At 42.7% G+C, this 24,519-nt stretch overlaps 1 protein-coding gene, 1 long non-coding RNA gene and 1 pseudogene across 3 annotated transcripts in view; 1 reads left to right on the top strand and 2 right to left on the bottom strand.

Annotated features, from left to right (window-relative positions):
* LOC311143843 overlaps nucleotides 1-1,739 on the bottom strand; it is a 6,807-nt pseudogene extending 5,068 nt beyond the window's left edge. The window contains exons 1-4 of the transcript XR_014615561.1: nucleotides 1,724-1,739; nucleotides 1,191-1,355; nucleotides 909-1,024; nucleotides 433-559 (exon numbers count right to left, since the gene is read on the bottom strand). The product of XR_014615561.1 is annotated as an uncharacterized misc_RNA (transcript). The remainder of the gene's footprint in view (nucleotides 1-432; nucleotides 560-908; nucleotides 1,025-1,190; nucleotides 1,356-1,723) is intronic.
* A 171-nt stretch (nucleotides 1,740-1,910) lies between these two features.
* On the bottom strand, nucleotides 1,911-6,055 carry LOC311144033. The gene is made up of 3 exons (XR_014614463.1): nucleotides 5,959-6,055; nucleotides 5,115-5,287; nucleotides 1,911-2,014 (listed from the first exon to the last, which is right to left on the bottom strand). It is a non-coding gene; the product is annotated as an uncharacterized lncRNA (long non-coding RNA).
* A 5,030-nt stretch (nucleotides 6,056-11,085) lies between these two features.
* LOC311143957 (serine protease 33) lies at nucleotides 11,086-24,227 on the top strand. Its single transcript, XM_084179866.1, has 6 exons — nucleotides 11,086-11,446; nucleotides 12,707-12,819; nucleotides 12,965-13,044; nucleotides 21,506-21,777; nucleotides 22,249-22,409; nucleotides 22,572-24,227. The coding sequence occupies exons 1-6, from the start codon at nucleotides 11,398-11,400 to the stop codon at nucleotides 22,824-22,826; spliced, it is 930 nt and encodes a 309-aa protein (XP_084035992.1). The 5' UTR covers nucleotides 11,086-11,397; the 3' UTR covers nucleotides 22,827-24,227.
* The last annotated feature ends 292 nt before the right edge of the window (nucleotides 24,228-24,519 follow it).

Here is a 24,519-nt window from a genome sequence, read left to right as displayed (position 1 = left end):
GAGGGAGAGAGAGAGACGACAGCGAGACATGAGAGAGAGAGAGAGAGAGAGAGAGAGAGAGAGAGAGAGAGAGAGAGAGCGAGAGAGAGAGAGAGGCGACAGCGAGACATAGAGAGAGAGAGAGAGAGAGAGAGAGAGAGAGAGAGAGAGAGAGACGACAGCGAGACATGAGGGAGAGAGAGAGAGAGAGACGACAGCGAGACATGAGAGAGAGAGAGAGAGAGAGAGAGAGAGAGAGAGAGAGAGAGAGAGAGAGAGAGATAGAGAGAGAGAGAGACAGCAAGACATGAGGGAGAAAGAGGCAAAGGTACACAACAACAAAAAGACAGAAAGAGGAACAGGCCCACCTCATCCTCTCACCCACAACAAACCCTCACCCAAATGTCCACCACAACTTCCTGACCCAGAAAGGAGAGCAGAACAGCTCTTTACCCTTGAACATTCTTCTGTTTAGCTTTGTTCCTCTTCTTCCTGCAGCAGTAGATGACAATCCCCAGGACCAGGACCCCAGCTAGGACCCCTCCAATGATGGCTGCTGTGGACCCTAACTTCATGGAGGCTAAAAAAGGGAAGTCGTTAGAGTGTTACAACAGGAGGAAGTGGAAAGAAGAAGAGAGAGGATGAGGAAAAAGGAGTTTGATGGCAAGACTGGGAGTCTTGTTGATAAATGTGACTTGATGCCTGAGTTGCAGAGGCCTTGATTCATTCATCACTATTCCTCCCCCATTTCACCTCTAAACAAATAGCAAGCGCAACACTCAATACCCACAGGGTATACTCAATACCCACAGGTATACTCAATACTCACAGGGTATACTCAATACTCACAGGGTATACTCAATATTCACAGGGTATACTCAATACTCACGGGGTATACTCAGTACTCACAGGGTATACTCAATACTCACGGGGCATGACAGTGAGGGTGAAGTTTGAGCTGCAGAGCGGACCTGGTTGGTCGCGGTGCAGATGAAGAAACCGGAAGTCTCCATGGAGACATTGAATAGAGATAGAACACCATTTTCTGAAAGAATGGAGGAATCAGGAAGTTACAATTCTGAGAGGACAGCTGCACGTACACACTGATAGACAAATCAGGATGTTTTGCTAATAACCACTGCGGCCCTGCCAATATTCTATGGCTTGCTTGAAGTAAAGATGAACACCACACACACACACAAACAACATACTCTCAGTGGTCCTCGCTGGGAATGCTCTGGGGGTGTTCCTGACATCGTATGTCTTCCAGCCATAGGTGGGGGCGGGGGAGCCCTCCTCAGACACACATGTCAGGTTGATGTTGCTCCAGTACTCTGCTTCGCCCTGCACCCTGACGATGGGCACAGAGGGAGCCACTGGAGAGGGAAGCAAACGTCACATCATGTTGTGTCGTTTGTCAAGTAGTCCAGTAGAGGGCAGTGGAGTGCTAATGAACACCCTTGAGCAGGGCTGTCCAAACCTCTTCCTGGAGATCAACTGTCCCTGTCGGTTTTCAGTCCAACCCTAATTTAGCATATCTGATTCAGCTAGTTAAGGTCTTGTTGAGCAGCTAATCAGGTGTGTTAAATTAGGGTTGGACTGAAAACCCACAGGACGGTAGATCTCCAGGAAGACGGTTGGGCAGCCATCTTGCTGAAGGAAACTTCTGAGATCTAAGCAGTGGAGGGTATTTTACTTTTACATGACATCTATTCCATCTTTAAAACAGATGTAACCTTTTCACCCACATCAGACTTCATCTATCATAGTACTATTTCTCTACATGGACTACGGGTCAACATCTACTACTGTTCTACACAAGGACCACCAGTTCGGTGGTGGCGGAAGGCTTCCCCTCATCGTCTCCAGGGATCTGCAACCTGCACTGCCAAAGCCTGTTCTCCTGCATGGACACCTGGCGGAGGGTCAGGGTGCTCCGCCCTCCAGGGACGTCATGGGTCATCTCTGCTCGGCCCTTATAGGAAGGTTTGATGTCCAGTTGATTGTTGGTAGAGTAGAACGAGGCAATAATAATCTACACGAATCAGGGAGACACAAAATAATACATACACATTCTGCACATAGCCTACACACTGCAATGCACACACTCAGTGGTCAAATGTGCTTCCTTTATTGGAATAGGCAACCTGGGCTAGACGTAACATAGTAAATGTTAAATCCGGGACACTCAAATTAGTAAGTTATGCTACTTTCAGTATGGTATATATTAATTTGTGGATGTCTATCATCCATTTTGTATGATATGTTACGAAATACAATTCGTATGACGTTACGGATTGCAATTCGTACAATATGTTACGAATTCCAATTTGTTGTGGCTAACGTTAGTTAGGTGGCTAACGCTAATGTTAGCTAGGTGGCTAACATTAGTTAGGCTAAAGGTTAGGAGTTAGGTTAAAGGGTTAGGGGAACGGTTAGCTGACATGCTAAGTAGTTGCAAAGTAGCTAAAAAAGTAGTACGTGGTTGCAAAGTTGGCAAAATGCTAAAGTTGTCCGTGATGAAATTCGAACACGCAACCTTTGGGTTGATAGACATCCACGTTATATGTCCACCTATCCACACCAATCAACCACCCTCCTTTTGTGTTTGCCTTAAGTAACCTTCTGTCTTATTTAACCCTACCAAATGTAACATATCATACTAATTTGAGTGACGGATTTTAGTTTACTATGTTATGTCTAGTCTATGAGACCAAGCTGGAATAGGTCATGCCTTTCGTTACATAGCAGAAAACAAATCATTCAGTCAACATTTATGCCGGTTATAGATAATGGCGATATCTTCTATATTGAATCGATTGGCTGCAGTTTATTATAGCACACTATGCTTTATTAAGGGCGACAGGTTCAGTACACATCACTGCATTCTGTATCAGAAAGTAGGCGGGTCCTCTTTGAAGTCTTGTAGATCGATGCATTGCACTCTTTTTGTTTATAAATCCCTCTTGCACAAACTTCCGCTGTACCTTATTTCATTATTAACCTACAGACGTACGAGTTACCAGACCCGGTCTCAGGGATGGCAAACTCTAGAGATCCCTTCGATCTCCACCGAATTAGCTAAATCTGCTTTTAGTATTTTTTGCACCTTGTGGGATAATCTCCCAAACTCTCTAAAATATGATGATGATTTGGTGCCTTTAAGGCAATTCAGACGGCTGATTGAGGACCTTTTTACAGAAGAATGTGTTTGTTTTCAATGATTGTGTTTTGTATCTCAGTTTTGCTTTTCGTACTGTATTGATGTGATTTATTTTTTTATAGGGCTCATCTGTAAAGAGGCCATGGTCTCAGCATGACTCCCATTCAAAATAAAGGTTAAATAAAAATGTGCACCTGAAAACACTCTACTTGACCCAACTGTAGTCGTTCTAATTATCTTTATATCAGCATTTAACTTGGTGTTTCCATCTCTCGAGAAACAGAGGCAATAGTTGCAAAGCATTTACAGTGCCTTGCAAAAGTATTCAGCCCCCTTGGCGTCTTTCCTATTTTGTTGCATTACAACCTGTAATTTAAATGGATTTTTATTTGGTTTTCATGTAATGGACATACACAAAATAGTCAAAATTGTTGAAGTGAAATTAAAAAAATAACTAGTTTCAAAAAATGTTAAACAATAAATAATGGAAAAGTGGTGCTATGAAGCCCCTAAATAAGATCTGGTGCAACCAATTACCTTCAGAAGTCACATAATTAGTTAGATTGCACACAGGTGGACTTTATTTAAGTGTCACATGATCTCAGTATATATACCCCTGTTCTGAAAGGCCCCAGAGTCTGCAACACCACTAAGCAAGGGGCACCACCAAGCAAGCAGCACCATGAAGACCAAGGAGCTCTCCAAACAGGTCAGGGACAAAGTTGTGGAGAAGTACAGATCAGGGTTGGGTTACAAAAAAACATCTGAAACTTTGAACATCCCACGGAGCACCATTAAATCCATTATTAAAAAATGGAATATATGGCACCACAACAAACCTGCCAAGAGAGGGCCGCCCACCAAAACTCACGGACCAGGCATGGAGGGCATTAATCAGAGAGTCAACAAAGAGACCAAAGATAACCCTGAAGGAGCTGCAAAGTTCCACAGCGGAGATTGGAGTATCTGTCCATAGGACCACTTTAAGCCGTACACTCCACAGAGCTGGGCTTTACGGAAGAGTGGCCAGAAAAAAGCCATTGCTTAAAGAAAAAAAATAAGCAAACACGTTTGGTGTTCGCCAAAAGGCATGTGGGAGACTCCCCAAACATATGGAAGAAGGTACTCTGGTCAGATGAGACTAAAATTGAGCTTTTTGGCCATCAAGGAAAACGCTATGTCTGGCGCAAACCCAACACCTCTTATCACCCCGAGAATACCATCCCCACAGTGAAGCATGGCGGTGGCAGCATCATGCTGTGGGGATGTTTTTCATCGGCAGGGACTGGGAAACTGGTCAGAATTGAAGGAATGATGGATGGCGCTAAATACAGGGAAATTCTTGAGGGAAACCTGTTTCAGTCTTCCAGAGATTTGAGACTGGGACAGAGGTTCACCTTCCAGCAGGACAATGACCCTAAGCATACTGCTAAAGCAACACTTGAGTGGTTTAAGGGGAAACATTTAAATGTATTGGAATGGCCTAGTCAAAGCCCAGACCTCAATCCAATTGAGAAACTGTGGTATGACTTAAAGATTGCTGTACACCAGCAGAACCCATCCAACTTGAAGGAGCTGGGGCAGTTTTGCCTTGAAGAATGGGCAAAAATCCCAGTGGCTAGATGTGCCAAGCTTATAGAGACATACCCCAAGAGACTTGCAGCTGTAATTGCTACAAAAGGTGGCTCTACAAAGTATTGACTTTGGGGGGGGGTGAATAGTTATGCACGCTCAAGTTCTGTTTTTTTGTCTTATTTCTTGTTTGTTTCACAAAAAAATATATTTTGCATCTTCAAAGTGGTAGGCATGTTGTGTAAATCAAATGATACGAACCCCCAAAAAATCCATTTTAATTCCAGGTTGTAAGGCAACAAAATAGGAAAAATGTCAAGGGGGGTGAATACTTTCACAAGCCACTGTACATTTACTAAATGGAGCCATCCCTTAAAACACCTCTTGTCTTCTGACTGACCTTTGGATCCTCAGGGCTATCAGCCTCCATGGACCATGAGATGATGACCAGCGTCAACGGATTGACTGGCATGGCAGGAACGAAACTACACACCAGGGTGACATCATCGCCTCGCGCAACCTCATATGTAGGTTGTTGAATGGTCACCTGAAGGCCCCTGGCAGATGAGAACACTAGAAAAAAATGAGTCATATTCCATTCATCTCAATACTCAGATATTTCTCTAAATCACTTTCAAATGTATTGTATACCAGTTGCATATCATTGTATAGGCCTATGGAATTTTGAAATATACAATTCTGACATAAAGAATTACACACACTGAACAAGAATATGCTGAACTCATAAATGATGACATGATTTTTTTAAAAACAGTTGCAAGTTAACGTTGAACCTACAGCCTGTCAAGCAAAAGTGGAAATATCTTAGACAGGTTTGGGGAAGTGATCATATTTGCCATTGATTCAACACACTGAATCATGACATATAGGCCTATTCAAAATTAAATACTCCTAACAAAACAATCTAATTCAAGCACAAGAAACATCCTAAATGCATCAACTACATGATATATAATAAATTTAGAAAATGTAACAAAGGTCACATTTCATCCCATAGTTCCGGGAGAATGTGGTTAATGATTAACCAGGGTGTTGAAACTGCAACATGACATGACATACAAGATAGGGACAGATGAAGCAAAGCAACTCTTGACGTAGTAAATCTATCCATATGATTTGATTGCCAGTGACTTCCCCCTACAGTAGTCTGGGGGAAAAGGTGTTGGCCGTTTTGCAATTAATAACTGAAAGATTACAAATGAAGTCGAGAAGGCTACACATACCTGCAAGTATGAAAAATAGTATCATTGTCGATGTCCCCTTTTCAATCACCCACAGGAATACTGTTTTAGTCCTCTCTGGTGTCAAATGTTCAATATTGGAGCTCCAAGCGCACCTCACACAGGTAAACCAAACCGCAGGCACCTGGGGTGTATTCATTACGTCTTGCAACGGAAACCATTTACCGTCTAAGAACCAAACGGAAGCAGGTGGAACGAAATGGGGAGGGACCTTTTTTAAATTTTAATTTAACCTTTATTTTATCAGGGAGTCATACTGAGACAAGGGTCTCTTTTATAGATGGGCCCTGAATTACATACATTACAGAAAATACAAAATGCAAGTAGGAAGAAAAACATGGTCATAAAAAACAAAAACATTCATCAGTAATAAGGTCCTCAATCAGCTTTCTGAATTGCCCTAAAGGCACCAAAACATCAAATTTAAGAACACTTTGAAGAATGTTCCACAAATAAGGTGCAAGAAAACTAAAAGCTGATTTACCTAACTCAGTAGAGACCAAAGGAATTTCCAGAGTTAGCCATCCCTGAGACCAGGTGTGGTAACTTGTATGTCTAAAGTTGAGTAAAGATGTTAGGTACAAAGGGCTTTATAAATGAAAACATAGCAATGTACCAACCTATGTGACATTAAATAGGGCCAACCAACTTTCTGGTAGAGAATGCAGTGATGAGTATTAAAATAGTTGCTCGTAATAAAGCGCAGTGCGCTATGATAAACTGCATCTAATGGCTTTAATGAAGTGGCAGTTGCGTTCATATAGATGATGTCGCCATAGTCTAGGACCGATAGGAACGTCGACTGAATAATCTGCTTTCTACTATTTAGCGAGAGGCAGGACCTATTTCTATAGAAGAAACCCATATTTATTATCAGCTTCTTAACTAACTCATCAATATGCTTTTTAATAGACAGCTTTTCCTCTATCCAGATGCCCAGATATTTGTAAGCACAGACACGATCAATATGGACATAATCTAAAGTACATACAGTTGAAGTCGGAAGTTTACATACATTAGGTTGGAGTCATTAAAACTCGGTTTTCAACCACTCCACAAATGTCTTGTTATCAAACTATAGTTTTGGCAAGTCGGTTAGGACATCTACTTTGTGCATGACACAAGTCATTTTTCCAACAATTGTTTACAGACAGATTATGTAAACTTCTGACCCAGTGGGTCAGAAGTTTACATACACTAAGTTGACTGTACCTTTAAACAGCTTGGGAAATTCCAGAAAATGATGTCATGGCTTTTGAAGCTTCTGATAGGCTAATTGACATAATTTGAGTCAATTGGAGGTGTACCTGTGGATGTATTTCAAGGCCTACCTTCAAACTCATTGCCTCTTTGCTTGACATCATGGGAAAATCAAAAGAAATCAGCCAAGACCTCAGGAAAAAATTTGTAGACCTCCACAAGCCTGGTTCATCCTTGGGAGCAATTTCCAAACGTCTGAAGGTACCACGTTCATCTGTACAAACAATAGTACGCAAGTATAAACACCATGGGACCACGCAGCCGTCATACCGCTCAGGAAGGAGACGCGTTCTGCCTCCTAGAGATGAACGTACTTTGGTGCGAAAAGTGCAAATCAATCCCAGAACAACAGCAAAGGACCTTGTGAAGATGCTGGAGGAAACAGGTACAAAAGTACAGTGAGGGAAAAAAGTATTTGATCCCCTGCTGATTTTGTACGTTTGCCCACTGACAAAGACATGATCAGTCTATAATTTTAATGGTAGGTTTATTTGAACAGTGAGAGACAGAATAACAACAAAAAAATCCAGGAAAACGCATGTCAAAAATGTTATAAATTGATTTGCATTTTAATGAGGGAAATAAGTATTTGACCCCCTCTCAATCAGAAAGATTTCTGGCTCCCAGGTGTCTTTTTATACAGGTAACGAACTGAGATTAGGAGCACACTCTTAAAGGGAGTGCTCCTAATCTCAGCTTGTTAACTGTATAAAAGACACCTGTCCACAGAAGCAATCAATCAATCAGATTCCAAACTCTCCACCATGGCCAAGACCAAAGAGCTCTCCAAGGATGTCAGGGACAAGATTGTAGACCTACACAAGGCTGGAATGGGCTACAAGACCATCGCCAAGCAGCTTGGTGAGAAGGTGACAACAGTTGTTGCGATTATTCGCAAATGGAAGAAACACAAAAGAACTGTCAATCTCCCTCGGCCTGGGGCTCCATGCAAGATCTCACCTCGTGGAGTTGCAATGATCATGAGAACGGTGAGGAATCAGCCCAGAACTACACGGGAGGATCTTGTCAATGATCTCAAGGCAGCTGGGACCATAGTCACCAAGAAAACAATTGGTAATGCACTACGCCGTGAAGGACTGAAATCCTGCAGCGCCCGCAAGGTCCCCCTTCTCAAGAAAGCACATATACAGGGCCGTCTGAAGTTTGCCAATGAACATCTGAATGATTCAGAGGAGAACTGGGTGAAAGTGTTGTGGTCAGATGAGACCAAAATCGAGCTCTTTGGCATCAACTCAACTCGCCATGTTTGGAGGAGGAGGAATGCTGCCTATGACCCCAAGAACACCATCCCCACCATCAAACATGGAGGTGGAAACATTATGCTTTGGGGGTGTTTTTCTGCTAAGGGGACAGGACAACTTCACCGCATCAAAGGGACGATGGACGGGGCCATGTACCGTCAAATCTTGGGTGAGAACCTCCTTCCCTCAGCCAGGGCATTGAAAATGGGTCGTGGATGGGTATTCCAGCATGACAATGACCCAAAACACACGGCCAAGAAAAAGCACATTAAGGTCCTGGAGTGGCCTAGCCAGTCTCCAGACCTTAATCCCATAGAAAAGCTGTGGAGGGAGCTGAAGGTTCGAGTTGCCAAACGTCAGCCTCGAAACTTTAATGACTTGGAGAAGATCTGCAAAGAGGAGTGGGACAAAATCCCTCCTGAGATGTGTGCAAACCTGGTGGCCAACTACAAGAAACGTCTGATCTCTGTGATTGCCAACAAGGGTTTTACCACCAAGTACTAAATCATGTTTTGCAGAGTGGTCAAATACTTATTTCCCTCATTAAAATGCAAATCAATTTATAACATTTTTGACATGCGTTTTTCTGGATTTCTTTGTTGTTTATCTGTCTCTCACTGTTCAAATGAACCTACCATTAAAATTATAGACTGATCATGTCTTTGTCAGTGGGCAAACGTACAAAATCAGCAGGGGATCAAATACTTTTTTCCCTCACTGTATCTATATCCACAGTAAAACGAGTCCTATATCGACATAACCTGAAAGGCCGCTCAGCAAGGAAGAAGCCACTGCTCCAAAACCGCCATAAAAAAGCCAGACTACGGTTTGCAACTGCACATGGTGACAAAGATCATACTTTTAGAACTGTTTGGCCATAATGACCATCGTTATGTTTGGAGGAAAAAGGGGACAGCTTGCAAGCCGAAGAACACCATCCCAACCGTGAAGCACGGGGGTGGCAGCATCATGCTGTGGGGGTGCTTTGCTGCAGGAGGGACTGGTGCACTTCACAAAATAGATGGCATCATGACGAAGGAAAATGATGTGGATATATTGAAGCAACATCTCAAGACATCAGTCAGGAAGTGCAAGCTTGGTCGCAAATGGGTCTAGCACATCACAGATAGTAAATTGTTAAAATGAAAACTAAGATTCACTAGAAGTTGACGGGTTAACCATTGAGTCAGCTAGAGGCTGGTAGAGGGAAGAGCAGTCGATTGACTGACCAGGGTTAATTAAACCATTGTTTCTCTCAAATAAAAAGCCTGGCGAGATAAAATGATTATTATAAGCATCACTTATCCCATTCTTTTCAGTTATGATGCCAGAGTCAGACAGAACTTACCTAGGCAGGGAAGAAGAGGGATTTGTACGCTTCAGTGCATTTACTGTTTTCCAAAATTTAGAAGGATCACCAGAGATAGAGCTTAAAAAGTAGCTTGATTTAGTTTTCTTAATCGAGATAGTACATCTGTTTCTCAATTGTCTGAAAGATTGCCAGTCCACTACAGAGTCAGTTTTCCCTCAAATCAAATCAAATTGTATTGGTCACATACACATATTTAGCAGCTGTTATGTCGGGTGTAGCGAAATGCTTGTGTTCCTAGCTCCAACAGTGCAGTAGTATCTAACAATTCACAACAATACACACAAATCTAAAAGTAAAAGAATGGAATTAAGAAATATATAAAAATTAGGATGAGCAATGTCGGAGTGGCATTGACTAAAATAGAGTAAAACACAATACAGTATATACATATGAGATGAGTAAAGCGGTATGTAAACATTATTAAAGTGACTAGTGTTCCATTATTAAAGTGGCCAGTGATTCCATGTCTATGTGTATTGGGCAGCAGCCTCTAAGGTGCAGGGTTGAGTAACCGGGTGGTAGCTGGCTAGTGATGGCTATTTAACAGTCTGGGATAAGGAGAGATTGAAAATGTCCGAAACCACTCCAGGCAGCTGGTCTGCGCATGCTCTGAGGACGCGGCTAGGGATGACGTCTGGACCGGCAGCCTTGCGAGGGTTAACCCGCTTAAACTTCTTACTCACGTCGGCCACGGAGAACGAGTCCACAGTCCTGGGGAGCGGCCCACGTTGGTGGCACTGTGTATTCCTCAAAGAGGTAAAAAAAGGTGTTTAGCTTGTCCGGGAGCAAGACGTCATGGTCCGTGACGTGGCTGGTTTTCCCTTTTTGTAATCCATGATTGCCTGTAGACCCTGCCACATACGTCTCGTGTCTGAGCCGTTGAATAGGGTTAGATCTATCTTTGACTCTGAATTGTTTAAAAGGGCCATGTTTATCTGCCAGAGGAATAAATATGGAGGATACATTTTCTAGGGCCAACTCAGGGTCAAGAATACAGGAGACCTACCTGAATTTGGCCAATAGAAACTCTCGTTTTTGTTGCAAAACGTTTTCCATTTGGAGTAAACGGTTTCTGTTGCAAACATTTTGCAACAGAATCGGCGGAAGGAATAAACCCCCCGCCGCACCTTCCCCTGTAGGCTCACAGGTGCTCTGCCCACGTGATAAACGAATGGGCCAATCAAATGCCCGCATTACAGTGACATCTACACCAGCGTATGTGATTTGCTGACGAAAGTGGTACACAGGTGTCTGGTTCTCCGAAAGTGTTGCATTTCAGACCGAAACCAAGAGGTTGTCCTTAAACATGTTGTTCTCTGAAGGTTGTTTGTTGTTATAGAATAATTTGTACACATTTTTAGACGTGTTTTTAACTCTTACCACGTCCTGAAGAATTTCAACGCCGCTATTGTGGACAGTAGGTTTAAATGAAAATTAACAACTTGATTTAGAGCACAAGACTTCTCAAGAATATTACAGTTTTTTTTGAAAGTTTGAGGCTACCTGAAAGTCTAGTGTCGCTCGAAAATGATACCGAAATCAGAGTTTTATGTTAGGCTTTTTTGCTGTTTCACAGGTGAGTTATCATATTATCTTTATGTTATGACCTGGTAATGCCAGTGAAGTAGGTCAGTTGTGTCATTTGAATCGACTCATTTACGGGTAAACTGGTTACAAAGGAAATCTGGATGTCACTACCATTGTTTGGGCTACTCCAAAATCAAATTGCCAATTGGCACTTCCACGGTAAGCGTGACGCTGATACTCTGATTTTTCACTTTAAATTAAACCATAACTCTATGCACAAGGACTAATTTGATCAATTTCCATTGAGAATTTTACGAAAAAATTTACTTGAAGAACAGTGCAGATACTAAGTTTGGTAACAGAATGACGGTTTACTTTTGGTGCGGTCATTTTGTTACCAAACTTGCATCTGCACTTTGGGCCTAGGCTAGCACTACTCAGAGTACTCGTGGAGGCCTATGTATGAATTTAAAGGAGAGGGAAAATTATGCTAAAGTGGCCTACCACGTCTAATTCAGCGGTGTAAAATACTTACGTAAAAATTTATTTTGCTATTACAACGTCAAATACCGCAGTCGACTGCAGTTCAAAACTGCACTCTTTTTTTGTAAGGGAATACTTTAAAGTACTACTTAAGTAGTTTTGAGTATCTGTATTTTACAATTTATATTGACAACTTTTACTAAACTACATTCCTAAAGAAAATAATGTGCTTTTTACTCCATACACTTTCCCTAACACCCAAAAGTACCTGTTACATTTTGAATGCTTAGTAGGGCAGGACAATTGTCAAATTCACACACTTATCAAGAGAACATCTCTGGTCATCCCTACTGCCTCTGATCTGGCAGACTCACTAAATGCATTCTTAATTTGTAAATTGTCTAATTGTGCCTCTGGCTATCCGTAAATAAATAAAAAACAAGAAACTGGTGCCATTTGGTTTGCTTCATAAAATACATATGAAATAATAATATAATATAATAATAATATGCCATTTAGCAGATGCTTTTATCCAAAGCGACTTAGTCATGCGTGCATACATTTTTGTGTATGGGTGGTCCCGGGGATCGAACCCACTACCTTGGTGTTACAAGCGCCGTGCTCTACCATCTGAGCTACAGAGGACTTTTATGATTTATACTTTTACTTTTGATACTTAAGTATATTTAAAACCAAATACTTTTAGGCTTTTACTCAAGTAGTATTTTACTGGGTGACTTTCACTTTTACCCTAATAGAAAATGACTCAAGTATGACAATTTAGTACTTTTTCCACCCCTGGTCTAATTCACATTCCCCCTCTCAGGTATCTTGGTTTGTCATGCTCAGGTGGAGTGTGGTCAACCACTCCTGGAAAACAGGATTGTTGGAGGAGTAGATGCATCGCAGGGGGCATGGCCGTGGCAGGTGGATATTCAGGTAGGTCACTGCTGCATCAAGGTATGGATTAAACTAAATGCATGAAGCCATGTTTTAGTGTGTATGTTGGTCGTCATGCTGACCTGCTGAGAGAGGAATGTTTTGCTGATTCACCAATCCTCTTTCCCCCGCTCTTGGTCTTTAGACAGAGAAGGATGGTCATATCTGTGGGGGCTCCATCATCACTCAGGAGTGGGTGCTGTCTGCTGCCCACTGCTTCCCAAAGTAAGTGTCCACCGGTGGCGGCTCCTCAGGAGGAAGGGGAGGACCATCCTAATCGGTGAATTACATAAAACTAGTGAAACATTTATAAAAAAAAGTTATCCTGTTTAGATACAACTATACTAAATATATTCCCGTCACCAAATAACTGATTAAAACAGTTTTGCAATGGTCTACCGTAACCTACAGTCTCCGTTGTCTCAAGGCTTAAAAATCCTCCTTTAACCTCTCGCCTCACCTTCATCTACAGTGGATTTAACAAGTGACATCAATAAGGGATCATAGCTTTCACCTCGTCATTCTGTCATGGAAACAGCAGGTGTTCTTAATGTTTTGTCAGTATGTCTAAATTAAATCAAATCACATTTTATTTGTCATATACACGTGTTTAGCAGATGTTATAGTGGGTGTCGCGAAATGCTTGTGCTTCTACTCCGACAGTGCAGTAATATCTAACAATTTCACAACAAATACCCAATACATACAAAACTAGTAAGGAATGGGGTTTAAGAATATATACATATATGGACAAGCAATGACAGAGCGGCATGGACTAAGATGCAGAAGAATATTATAGAATGCAGTATATACATATGAGATGAGTAGTGCAAGATATGTAAACATTATTAAAGTGACTAGTGTTCCATTTCTTAAAGTGGCCAGTGATTTCAATAGGGAGCAGCAGCCTCTAATGTGCTAGTGATGGCTATTTAACAGTCTGATGGCCTTGGGATAGAAGCTGTTTTTCAGTCTCTCGGTTCCAGCTTTGATGCACCTGTACTGACCTCACCTTCTGGATGATAGCGGGGTGAACAGGCAGTGGCTCAGGTGGTTGATTTCCTTGACGATCTTTTTGGCCTTCCTGTGACATCGGGTGTTGTATGTGTCTTGGATGGCGGGTAGTTTGCCCCCGGTAATGCGTTCGGCAGACCGCACCACCCTCTGGAGCTTTCCACCTTCTCCGCTGCGGTCCCGTCAATGTGGATAGGGGGGTGCACCCTCTGCTGTTTCCTGAAGTCCACGATCATCTCCTTTGTTTTGTTGATGTTGAGTGATATGTTATTTTCCTGGCACCACACTCCCAGAGCCCTCACCTCCTCCCTGTAGGCGGTCTCGTCATTGTTGGTAATCAAGCCTACTACTGTTGTCGTCTGCAAACTTGATGATTGAGTTGGAGGCGTACTTGGCCACGCAGTCATGGGTGAACAGGGAGTACAGGAGGGGGCTGAGCATGCACCCTTGTGGGGCCCCAATGTTGAGGATCAGCGAAGTGGAGATGTTGTTTCCTACCTTCACCACCTGGGGGCGGCCCGTCAGGAAGGCCAGGACCCAGTTGCACAGGGCTGGGTTCAGACCCAGGGCCTCAAGCTTAATGATGAGCTTGGAGGGTACTATGTTGTTGAATGCTGAGCTATAGTCAATGAACAGCATTCTTACATAGGTATTCCTCTTGTCCAGATGGGATAGGGCAGTGTGATGGCGATTGCATCGTCTGTGGATCTATTGGGGCGGTAAGCAAATTTGAAGTGGGTCTAGGGTGACCGGTAAGGTAGAGGTGATATGATCCTTGACTAGTCTCTCAAAGCAATTCATGATGACAGAGGTGAGTGCTACAGGGTGATAGTCATTTAGTTCAGTTACCTTTGCTTTCTTGGGTACAGGAACAATGGTGGCCATCTTGACGCATGTGGGAACAGCAGACTGGGAAAGGGAGAGATTGAATATGTCCATAAACACACCAGCCGAATGCTGCCGTCTATTCACAGTTTCTGGTTAGTGTAGGTTTTAATAGTCACAGTGGGCACAACATCACCTATACACTTCCTGATAAACTCAGTCACTGTTTCGGTGTATACGTCTAAATTATTTTCGGAAGCTACCCGGAACATATCCCAGTCCGCGTGATCAAAACAATCTTGAAGCGTGGATTCCGATTGGTCAGACCAGTGTTGAATATTCCTTAGCACGGGTACTTCCTGTTTGAGTTTCTGCCTATAGGAAGGGAAAAGCAAAATGGAGTCGTGGTCAGATTTGCCAAAAGGAAGGCGGGGGAGGGCCTTATAACCATCCCAGAAGTTTGAATAGCAATGGTCGAGGATTTTAGCAGCGCGAGTACAACAGTCGATATGTTGATAGAACTTCGGCAGCCTAGTCCTCAAATTTGCTTTGTTAAAATCCCCAGCTACAATAAATGCAGCCTCAGGATATGTGGTTTCCAGTTTGCATAAGGTCCAGTGAAGTTCTTTTGAGGGCCGTCGTGGTATCGGCTTGAGGGGGGATATACACGGCCGTGACTATAACCGAATAAAATTATCTTGGGAGATAATACGGTCTGCATTTGATTGTGAGATATTCTAGGTCGGGTGAACAGAAGGACTCGAGTTCCTGTATGTTACTACAATTACACCATGAGTTGTTAATCATGAAACACACACCTCCGCCCTTCTGCTTCCTGGAGAGATATTTATTCCTGTCTGCGCGATGAACTGAGAACCCATCTGGCTGGACCGTTTGACAGAATATCCCAAGAGAGCCATGTTTCCGTGAACCTGAGTATGTTACAGGTCTTGATGTCTCTCTGGAAAGAAATCCTTGCCCGTAGTTCATCGACTTTGTTAACCAAAGATTGAACATTAGCGAGTAGGATACTTGGAAGCGGTGGGTGGTGTGCGCGCCTCCTAAATCGAACCAGCATGCCGCTCCAAGTGCTCCAAGTGCATGCTGCTCAGTTCAGTTGTCCTGGGGAGAGCAAACAAAGGATCTGCTTCGGGAAAGTCGTAATGCTGGTGAGTTACCGCCACTCTGATATCCAATAGTTTTTCCCGGCTGTATGTAATGATGCAAAACACTTTCTGAGCTAATAATGTAAAAAATAATACATAAAAAAACAAAATACTGCAAAGTTTGCTAAGAGCTAGTCGCGAGGCCGCCATCTTCATCGGCGCCAGTTTACCACTGTGTGTAGCTGTTAGCGATGCTAATGATGGCGTAACTGTTTTCGGGGAGTTGGAAAGGCAATAAAAAGGTAACTACCTGGCAGAATCATGATTATTTGCATCAATCCAGTGGCCATTTAGTTTTGACAACTCCATCACAAGTGTGCTACAGAAACATTGTGTGCCAAACACAACTGTATGGCTGGTGCACACCTGAATTAATGGGTAACTACACAAAAATAATCTACATTTCTCAGGTTTTTCCCAGACCTCAAATGGTCCCATGATGTGGTTTAAGCATTGTTGTGGACTTACAGTGAAGGGAAAAAAGTATTTGATCCCCTGCTGATTTTGTACGTTTGCCCACTGACAAAGAAATGATCAGTATATAATTTTAATGGTAGGTTTATTTGAACAGTGAGAGACAGAATAACAACAAAAAAATCAAGAAAAACGCATGTCAAAAATGTTATGAATTGATTTGCATTTTAATGAGGGAAATAAGTATTTGACCCCCTCTTAAAGGGAGTGCTCCTAATCTCAGCGTGTTACCTGTATAAAAGACACATGTCCACAGAAGCAATCAATCAATCAGATTCCAAACTCTCCACCATGGCCAAGACCAAAGAGCTCTCCAAGGATGTCGGAGATTGTAGACCTACACAAGGCTGGAATGGGCTACAAGACCATCGCCAAGCAGCTTGGTGAGAAGGTGACAACAGTTGGTGTGATTATTCGCAAATGGAAGAAACACAAATTAATTGTCAATCTCCCTCGGCCTGGGGCTCCATGCAAGATCTCACCTCGTGGAGTTGCAATGATCACGAGAATGGTGAGGAATCAGCCCAGAACTACACGGGAGGATCTTGTCAATGATCTCAAGGCAGCTGGGACCATAGTCACCAAGAAAACAATTGGTAACACACTACGCTGTGAAGGACTGCAATCCTGCAGCGCCCGCAAGGTCCCCTGCTCAAGAAAGCACATATACAGGCCCATCTGAAGTTTGCCAATGAACATCTGAATGATTCAGAGGATAACTGGGTGAAAGTGTTGTGGTCAGATGAGACCAAAATCGAGCTCTTTGGCATCAACTCAACTCGCCGTGTTTGGAGGAGGAGGAATGCTGCCTATGACCCCAAGAACACCATCCCCACCGTCAAACATGGAGGTGGAAACATGCTTTGGGGGTGTTTTTCTGCTAAGGGGACAGGACAACTTCACCGCATCAAAGGGACGATGGACGGGGCCATGTACCGTCAAATCTTGGGTGAGAACCTCCTTCCCTCAGCCAGGGCATTGAAAATGGGTCGTGGATGGGTATTCCAGCATGACAATGACCCAAAACACATGGCCAAGAATAAGCACATTAAGGTCCTGGAGTGGCCTAGCCAGTCTCCAGACCTTAATCCCATAGAAAAGCTGTGGAGGGAGCTGAAGGTTCGAGTTGCCAAACGTCAGCCTCGAAACTTTAATGACTTGGAGAAGATCTGCAAAGAGGAGTGGGACAAAATCCCTCCTGAGATGTGTGCAAACCTGGTGGCCAACTACAAGAAACGTCTGACCTCTGTGATTGCCAACAAGGGTTTTACCACCAAGTACTAAATCATGTTTTGCAGAGTGGTCAAATACTTATTTCCCTCATTAAAATGCAAATCAATTTATAACATTTTTGACATGCGTTTTTCTGGATTTCTTTGTTGTTAATCTGTCTCTCACTGTTCAAATAAACCTACCATTAAAATTATAGACTGATCATGTCTTTGTCAGTGGGCAAACGTACAAAATCAGCAGGGGATCAAATACTTTTTTCCCTCACTGTAGAACATTCCATTTGGTTGTTTTTCTATAAAAATAAAAATAAATGATTTTTGAGAGTAAGAACTGGGGGGAAATCTCCCAGCTTTTTAAATTCTGCACTCTGGAGGATTTTGCAGAAAAGAACAAGGCACTTTGAAATTGGCAATGAATACATTTTGCACTTTAAGTATTTTCTTTGTTACAGTAAATCTATTTAAGAACACAAGGGTATGCTAATTTAAAAGATGGCTAGTCATTATTTGCCTGGTTCTGTATAGAATGCAGGCACGTTATGGGACACAGGCCAGGTCATTATCAATTATTTAAAAAATCATCTGCTGATGCCACCAACCTAAGTTGCTTCCACCTGTGGAAAAAGTTAGTGTAGAACCCTGATAGTTGAACAGTTTTGAACAAATTGATTTCTTAAATTAAGGAGAAGCAGCATATGGCTATGTCTTGTTGTGTATATATTTTTCTTAGTTTACCTTTCACTTAACTAATGCAACTAGTTTGGCTTTCTCAACAACCTGACTCAAACAGAGAGGAACGCTATTTATGTTAGCTAGCATGCTAAGACTATCCAGCACTGCAACTCTTCCAAGTCAAGATAAGCTTTCGGTTTTATTAATTTATTGCCACCGGGGCCTGCCGGTGTAATTGCTAAACTGCTTGCTGTACACTGTACTGTGTGATAGTAAACCCACAATCCAATCCATGTGTACAAACGCTTTAGTTCTAGTTTGTTGACAATCCTTATTATGGTGACAACGATGTAGGCTGTGTAGCGGTTATGGTATGAAGGTTTGGCTTGGAGAGGTTTTTTGCGCCTGGTCACACAGCTGTTGTGCACTGAAGTCCTCTGTAGCTCAATTGGTAGAGCATGGCGCTTGTAACGCCAGGGTAGTGGGTTCGATCCCCGGGACCACCCATACGTAAAAATGTATGCACACATGACTGTAAGTCGCTTTGGATAAAAGCGTCTGCTAAATGGCATGTTATTAAGTCCACACGAGACGGGAAAAGGTCAAATCAAATGTTATTTGTCACATGCTTCGTAAAAAAACAGGTGTAGACTAACGTGAAATGCTTACTTACGGATCCTTTTTCAAACAATGCAGAATTAAATGTAATTTTTAAAAAATAGTGACACAAGGAATAAATACACAGTGAATAACAATGAGTAAAAATAACATGGCTATGTACAGGGAGTTCCAGTACCGAGTCGATGTGCAGGGGTAAGAGCAGAGGTAGTTGAGGTAACTATGTACATATAGGTGAAGTGACTTGGCAACAGGATAGATAATAGACTGTAGTAGGAGCGGCGTGTGTGCGTGTTGTCTGTGTGTGTGGGTAGAGTCCAGTGTGTGTTTAGTCGGTGCAAGAGTTAGTACCAAAAAAGAAGTCAATACAGATAGTCCGGGTAGCCATTTGTTTAGCAATTTAGCAGTCATATAGCTTGGGTGTAGAAGCTGTTCAGGGTCCTGTTGAATCCAGACTTGGTGCACTGGTACCATTTGCCGTGCAGTAGCAGAGAGAATAGTCTATTGCTTGGGTGGCTGGAGTCTTTTTGAAAAATGTTTAGAGGTCCTGGATGGCAGGGAGCTCAGGCCCCAGTGATGTACTGGGCCATACTCACCACCAAATGTTTAGAGGTCCTGGATGGCAGGGAGCTCAGGCCCCAGTGATATACTGGGCCGTACTCACCACCAATGTTCCCTCTAACTGAGCAAATTTCAGGTCTGCTGAGCGCCAACTTGAACATTGTGAAAATTCTGTCCAACTTCCAGTGCATTTACTGTGAACACTGAGGCTGTACCCGCTTTAAGTTAGTTTTAGAAAGTGGTCAAGTAGACTACTGTTGCTATTTGATCATAATGTAGGGTTACCAGAGTGGCCTACCGTCAAAAACAATGGAGAAAATACATCCCAGAACAGCTATTTCCATGTTAAAATGTTAGTCTCCTGTAGCTCAGTTGGTAGAGCATGGCGCTTGCAACGTCAGGGTTGTGGGTTCGTTTCCCATGGGTGGCCAGTATGAAAAATGTATGCATTCACTAACTGTAAGTCGCTCTGGATAAGAGCGTCTGCTAAATGACTAAAATGTTATATCATTCAGCTTACAGTAGCAGCCAATGTGTGGTGTTCAATATACGCCTACTTTTGAAAAAAACATGCAGGGCTTGACATTAACCTGTTTATTCACTTGTCCTTCAGACAAGGAAGTGACTGAATGTTGTTGTGTTGTTTGATGCAAGAAACCACTTTACAAAATAAAATGCATTTTTATTCCCATACCATTATTAGAGAATCAGACAAATTATGCTACCCTCTGCCTATTGGCTATTTAGCTTCTTCAAGCCTGTTTTAAAATACAAAAGAACAGTAAAGCTGTCATGTTACTGATTCGGTTTGTTCACAGATCGAATATCAATTTAATTATTTATTATTTTGTGGCTGTGCGAGTTAACGTACTACTTCAAGTACAAAGGCTTTGGGGGAACACCTCTACAGTCAGTATGTAATCTCGAAAACACAGAACAAAAATGTTGTAATTGCATCAGATGCTCAATCATGTTCTGGTGGGGAGATGTAGGTGAGAAGATTCTAATGAGATTATCAAAGTCTCCCCTCCCCCTAAATGGACATTCTCAGCCCAAGCATGGGCCAAATGTCCCCTCCACTTCCGGGATTCGAAAAAGATGCGAACACATTCAAAATCGAGAATCTGCGCACCGGAACACAAGTTTGTCGGTACATCCCACAGCCTGTTGACAGACCCTAAGATGCCATCCTACAGTATGTTATGTGCTTCTGTCCACAAGAGATCAGTCAGTATGCCAGGACCCCAAAATAAAAGGCGCAGGGTCATCTTTCAAAGTATCTTATTTGCCCTTTTCTTTTCTTTTTTTAAGTACAAGACTAGTACATGCATTATAATTTCTCTGTAACGAAAGCTCAATCGCTGTCCCAAATGGTAACCTATTCCCATATAGTGCACTGCTTTTGACCAGGGCCCATAGTGTACCATTTGGGATACAGACAATGTATTTTGTGGTAGTAGACCCCAGTAGCACCTGTTTGTAAAACACAGCCCTATTCTAGGTAGTGTATCCACACGCTGAAATACTATGCAATCCTAGGCTGAGTGTGTAACTCATCCTTAAGCTGCGTTTTCAGTTACATGCACATTTCTTAAAGGCCCACTCCTCCATCTGAAAAACGGCAGCCCCACCACTTGGATTGCTATAAAGCTTAGCAATGGGGCTGGAGAAATGTAATCGCACTCAAATTCATAAATGGAGTTATGGATGCAGTGACTGAATGTCCATGAGTTCAACATGATAGTTGTAACTATATCCTGAAAGTATACCTTCATGAAGACGGTGTTTACAAACAATGGAGTAAAACAGCCTGATATTTTGGTTTTAGGGGTTAGACAGTTGAACCAAGCTCATTGGCACGTATAAATGCCCATTTTTCAATTAATTTTATGATCAAAACGGCTGTAAATATCACTGAGTGGGCCTTAAATTGGGATTGGGCCATAATACTGTTAACATCTAAAGGAAGAAAGATGCCGTCTAATAACAATATGCTCCTCCAAACGGGGTGTGTGAGACGTATGCTATCTGGAGGGTAGAGAAATGAGCAGACACATTTCAGTTGTTAGTTTTAATGTATGGACAAAGTTGTATTTGAACTCTCTCTCCTCCCGTCTTTCCCAGTCTGTTTGACGTGTCGGGCTACACCCTCTACGTTGGCCGTCACCAGCTCAACGTTTTTAACCCCAACGAGATGTCGCACCGCGTGAAGCGCATCGTGATCCCATCCAGCTACTCAGACCCCAATTTGGGACAGGACATGGCCTTGGTGCAGCTGCAGAGCCCTGTCGTCTGGTCGGCGTTTGTCCGGCCCATCTGTCTGCCTGACGCCGGGACACTGTTCCCAGGGGGCCTGCTCTGCTACGTTACAGGCTGGGGAAACATCCGTGACGGGGGTAAGAGAGAATAAGGCATTACCTATATAGCGGCAAAATCAGACTTCCACTTAAAGGGGAACTACGGTAAATTTGGTAAATTTCTCAAAGAGCCGAAACCTCTGACTCAGTGGAGGACTATCTGTCACATGGTCAACTGTTACTCAGAGCGGAGGTAGAGCTAGAGTAATGTCACATGGTTACACCCCCCCTTCCCTCCCTGTAGCGCTAGATGGAACTGTCACAGTGAACATTGTGCTAAAGTCGGCTGTATTTTGAAAACTGCCGGTGACAGTTTTTGTTTATGAGGTGTTCCCTCGTTCATGTGTTCCATTTGCAGTAGTCTAAGCCACGGGCTGATAATTTTATTTATTTTTTCTCCTTGCTTGGCAGAAATCTCAGAATGTACCCAAATGTATTGTTGGTGTAGGCATTCTCTCGCTCTCTCCTTTTATTTTTCCTGCCTGCTCACCTTCCCTGGCCTTCTCTCAGTCGCTCTGAGTGGAGCGGGGACACTGCAGCAAGTTAAGGTGCCAATCATCTCGTCGTCTTCCTGTCAGATGATGTACAGCCTGAACCCGTCGGTGACAGTGAACATCCTTTCTGACATGATCTGTGCCGGTTATCAAGAGGGTGGCAGGGACTCCTGCCAGGTACGCTCGCGTCACCAGTGTGTGCATGTCTTTTAGAATCTAGTTGACTATGTATTCTGTCTCGTCACTCTGTGTGTGTGTGTGTGTGTGTGTGTGTGTAATAGTAGACAAGCTTAACTTATTTTTCTTATGTCTTACCCATCTCTCTCTGTTCCTCAACAGGGGGACTCTGGAGGACCCCTGGTCTGCCAAATGGTGAACGGGACCTGGGTGCAGGCCGGGGTGGTGAGTTTTGGCCTGGGCTGTGCCAATGCCAACCAGCCCGGCGTCTACGCCAAGGTGTCCACCTTCTCCAGCTTCATCCGCAGCAACATACCAGAGATCAGTCTGTATGGCCGGGCCGGTCCCAACTGGGCCAGCTCCCTGGCCGTGCTGGCTAGCTCCCTGGCCACTCTACTAATGGGCCAGCTGCTTTAGATGGGGCTTCCTAAGAGCGCCATATCTTAAAGGGACATTTTATGTCATTTGACCTGAACCTGGTTTTACACTTACCTTGGCTGTAGTAGATGACTGTTTTAGGCACATATTCTGCTTTATTTTTAATTATTTTAATTTACCATATTAATATTATGCCAAAACAACTTTTTGACCAAACTGACTGGACAAAATATGACAATGTATTTCCCAAGTAAGCAGAATCTTTACCTTTCTGGGTCAAGATATGTGTAAAACCAGATAAACGTGTCAAATTTCATGGAATGTTGCTTTAAAGGAAAGGGCCGAACCTGCGGTGGCATAAACTATACCATGTTGTTTTAATTATGGTTAGATCTTTAAACGCAACTCCTTACAAATACAAGTGATTCTGAATAAACAAGCTATATAGCTAATCAGCAGAAAAAACAGGGTGATATTATGGGTATTTATAACTTGTGAAATGTAAAGCCATAATAGTTCTGTCTATTTTAGCACACATATTAATGTCTTGTAAAATTAACGTTTTTAAGCTTTAAGTTTCTTATGTTTTTAATGATGAATAAATGATTAAAATGTAAAGTAATTTACGAGAATTGTCACTACATGCATTCTAGAATCTCCATTGTCTTAGTTCTACTCCCATCACCTGGGCCCTGTTTGAATGCTTAAGAAATGTGTCCTTCCTTTCCTTGAAGTAATTCCATCTGAATGAGTGAAGGTAGGGTAGTGACCTTCATTTCACCTATCCGTTCAACTTATAGATCTGTGATTATCAAGGAAATTAGGAAGGAAAGATGCATTTCTGAAGTCGGGCTGAATCTCTATGGTCTTTCCTTGATTCCGCACGTCCTCTCTCCTCATAGGGAATTGGAGGAGAAGGTCCAAGGGGAGGATCCTCAGAACTTCTCGTCCAATGCCATATGAGAAGGAGGCAAGGACATGAGGAATCAAGGAAAGACAATTGAGATTCAGTAGCTCATCTTGACCTTTCAGAACACGGCATGCACTTTCTCCACTGCCAAGGAAGCTCAATACTATTTTGAGAATCACATCAAACCCAACGCACAAGGGGACGAGTCGACAGAAGGAACCCCATCATAACTGGCTCAATATTCACACATGCTTTCATGCACAATCACAATCACGCAGCCTAGCATATGGCTATGCTGCCCTCAGCATAAGACAATGAAGATACCTCCTAAAGTGGGTACAAGGAACATTACTTATTGCTGAGTATTGGACTTTATTACATTGCTTATGGAACAGTAGGACATTAACACAGTGACTCCACGCCAAATAATGAACAATGGACAATATATTGAGGTGTCATACAGATTGGGGCTGCTTCCTGGAGCTACAGAGCATTAAATCCCTACGTGGACAAAATATAAGTTGGATGCTATTCCCCTACTATTTTTGTTTTGTGCAACTGCTAATGAAAGATGGCCATTCCCATATGGTCTACTACACAATTGCTTATATATATATATAATTTTTTTTTTTTTTTTTGCTATTGCTCTTACAGCTACAGTATCCTATTTGACTGTTTAGTCTTACTTTTTCCCTTTTTCTTCATTACTAACTCATCCAAGTCTGATACTTTTGGTAGTGTATGTGGACACCTGCTCGTTGAACATCTCATTCCAAAATCATGGGCATTAATAGGGAGTTGCTATAACAGCCTCCACTCTTC

This window comes from Coregonus lavaretus (genome assembly GCF_964263955.1).
Source record: "Coregonus lavaretus genome assembly, chromosome: 16".
NCBI lineage: Eukaryota > Metazoa > Chordata > Actinopteri > Salmoniformes > Salmonidae > Coregonus > Coregonus lavaretus.
Note: the sequence above shows the minus strand (reverse complement) of the source record. Positions and strands in the feature narration are given on the sequence as shown.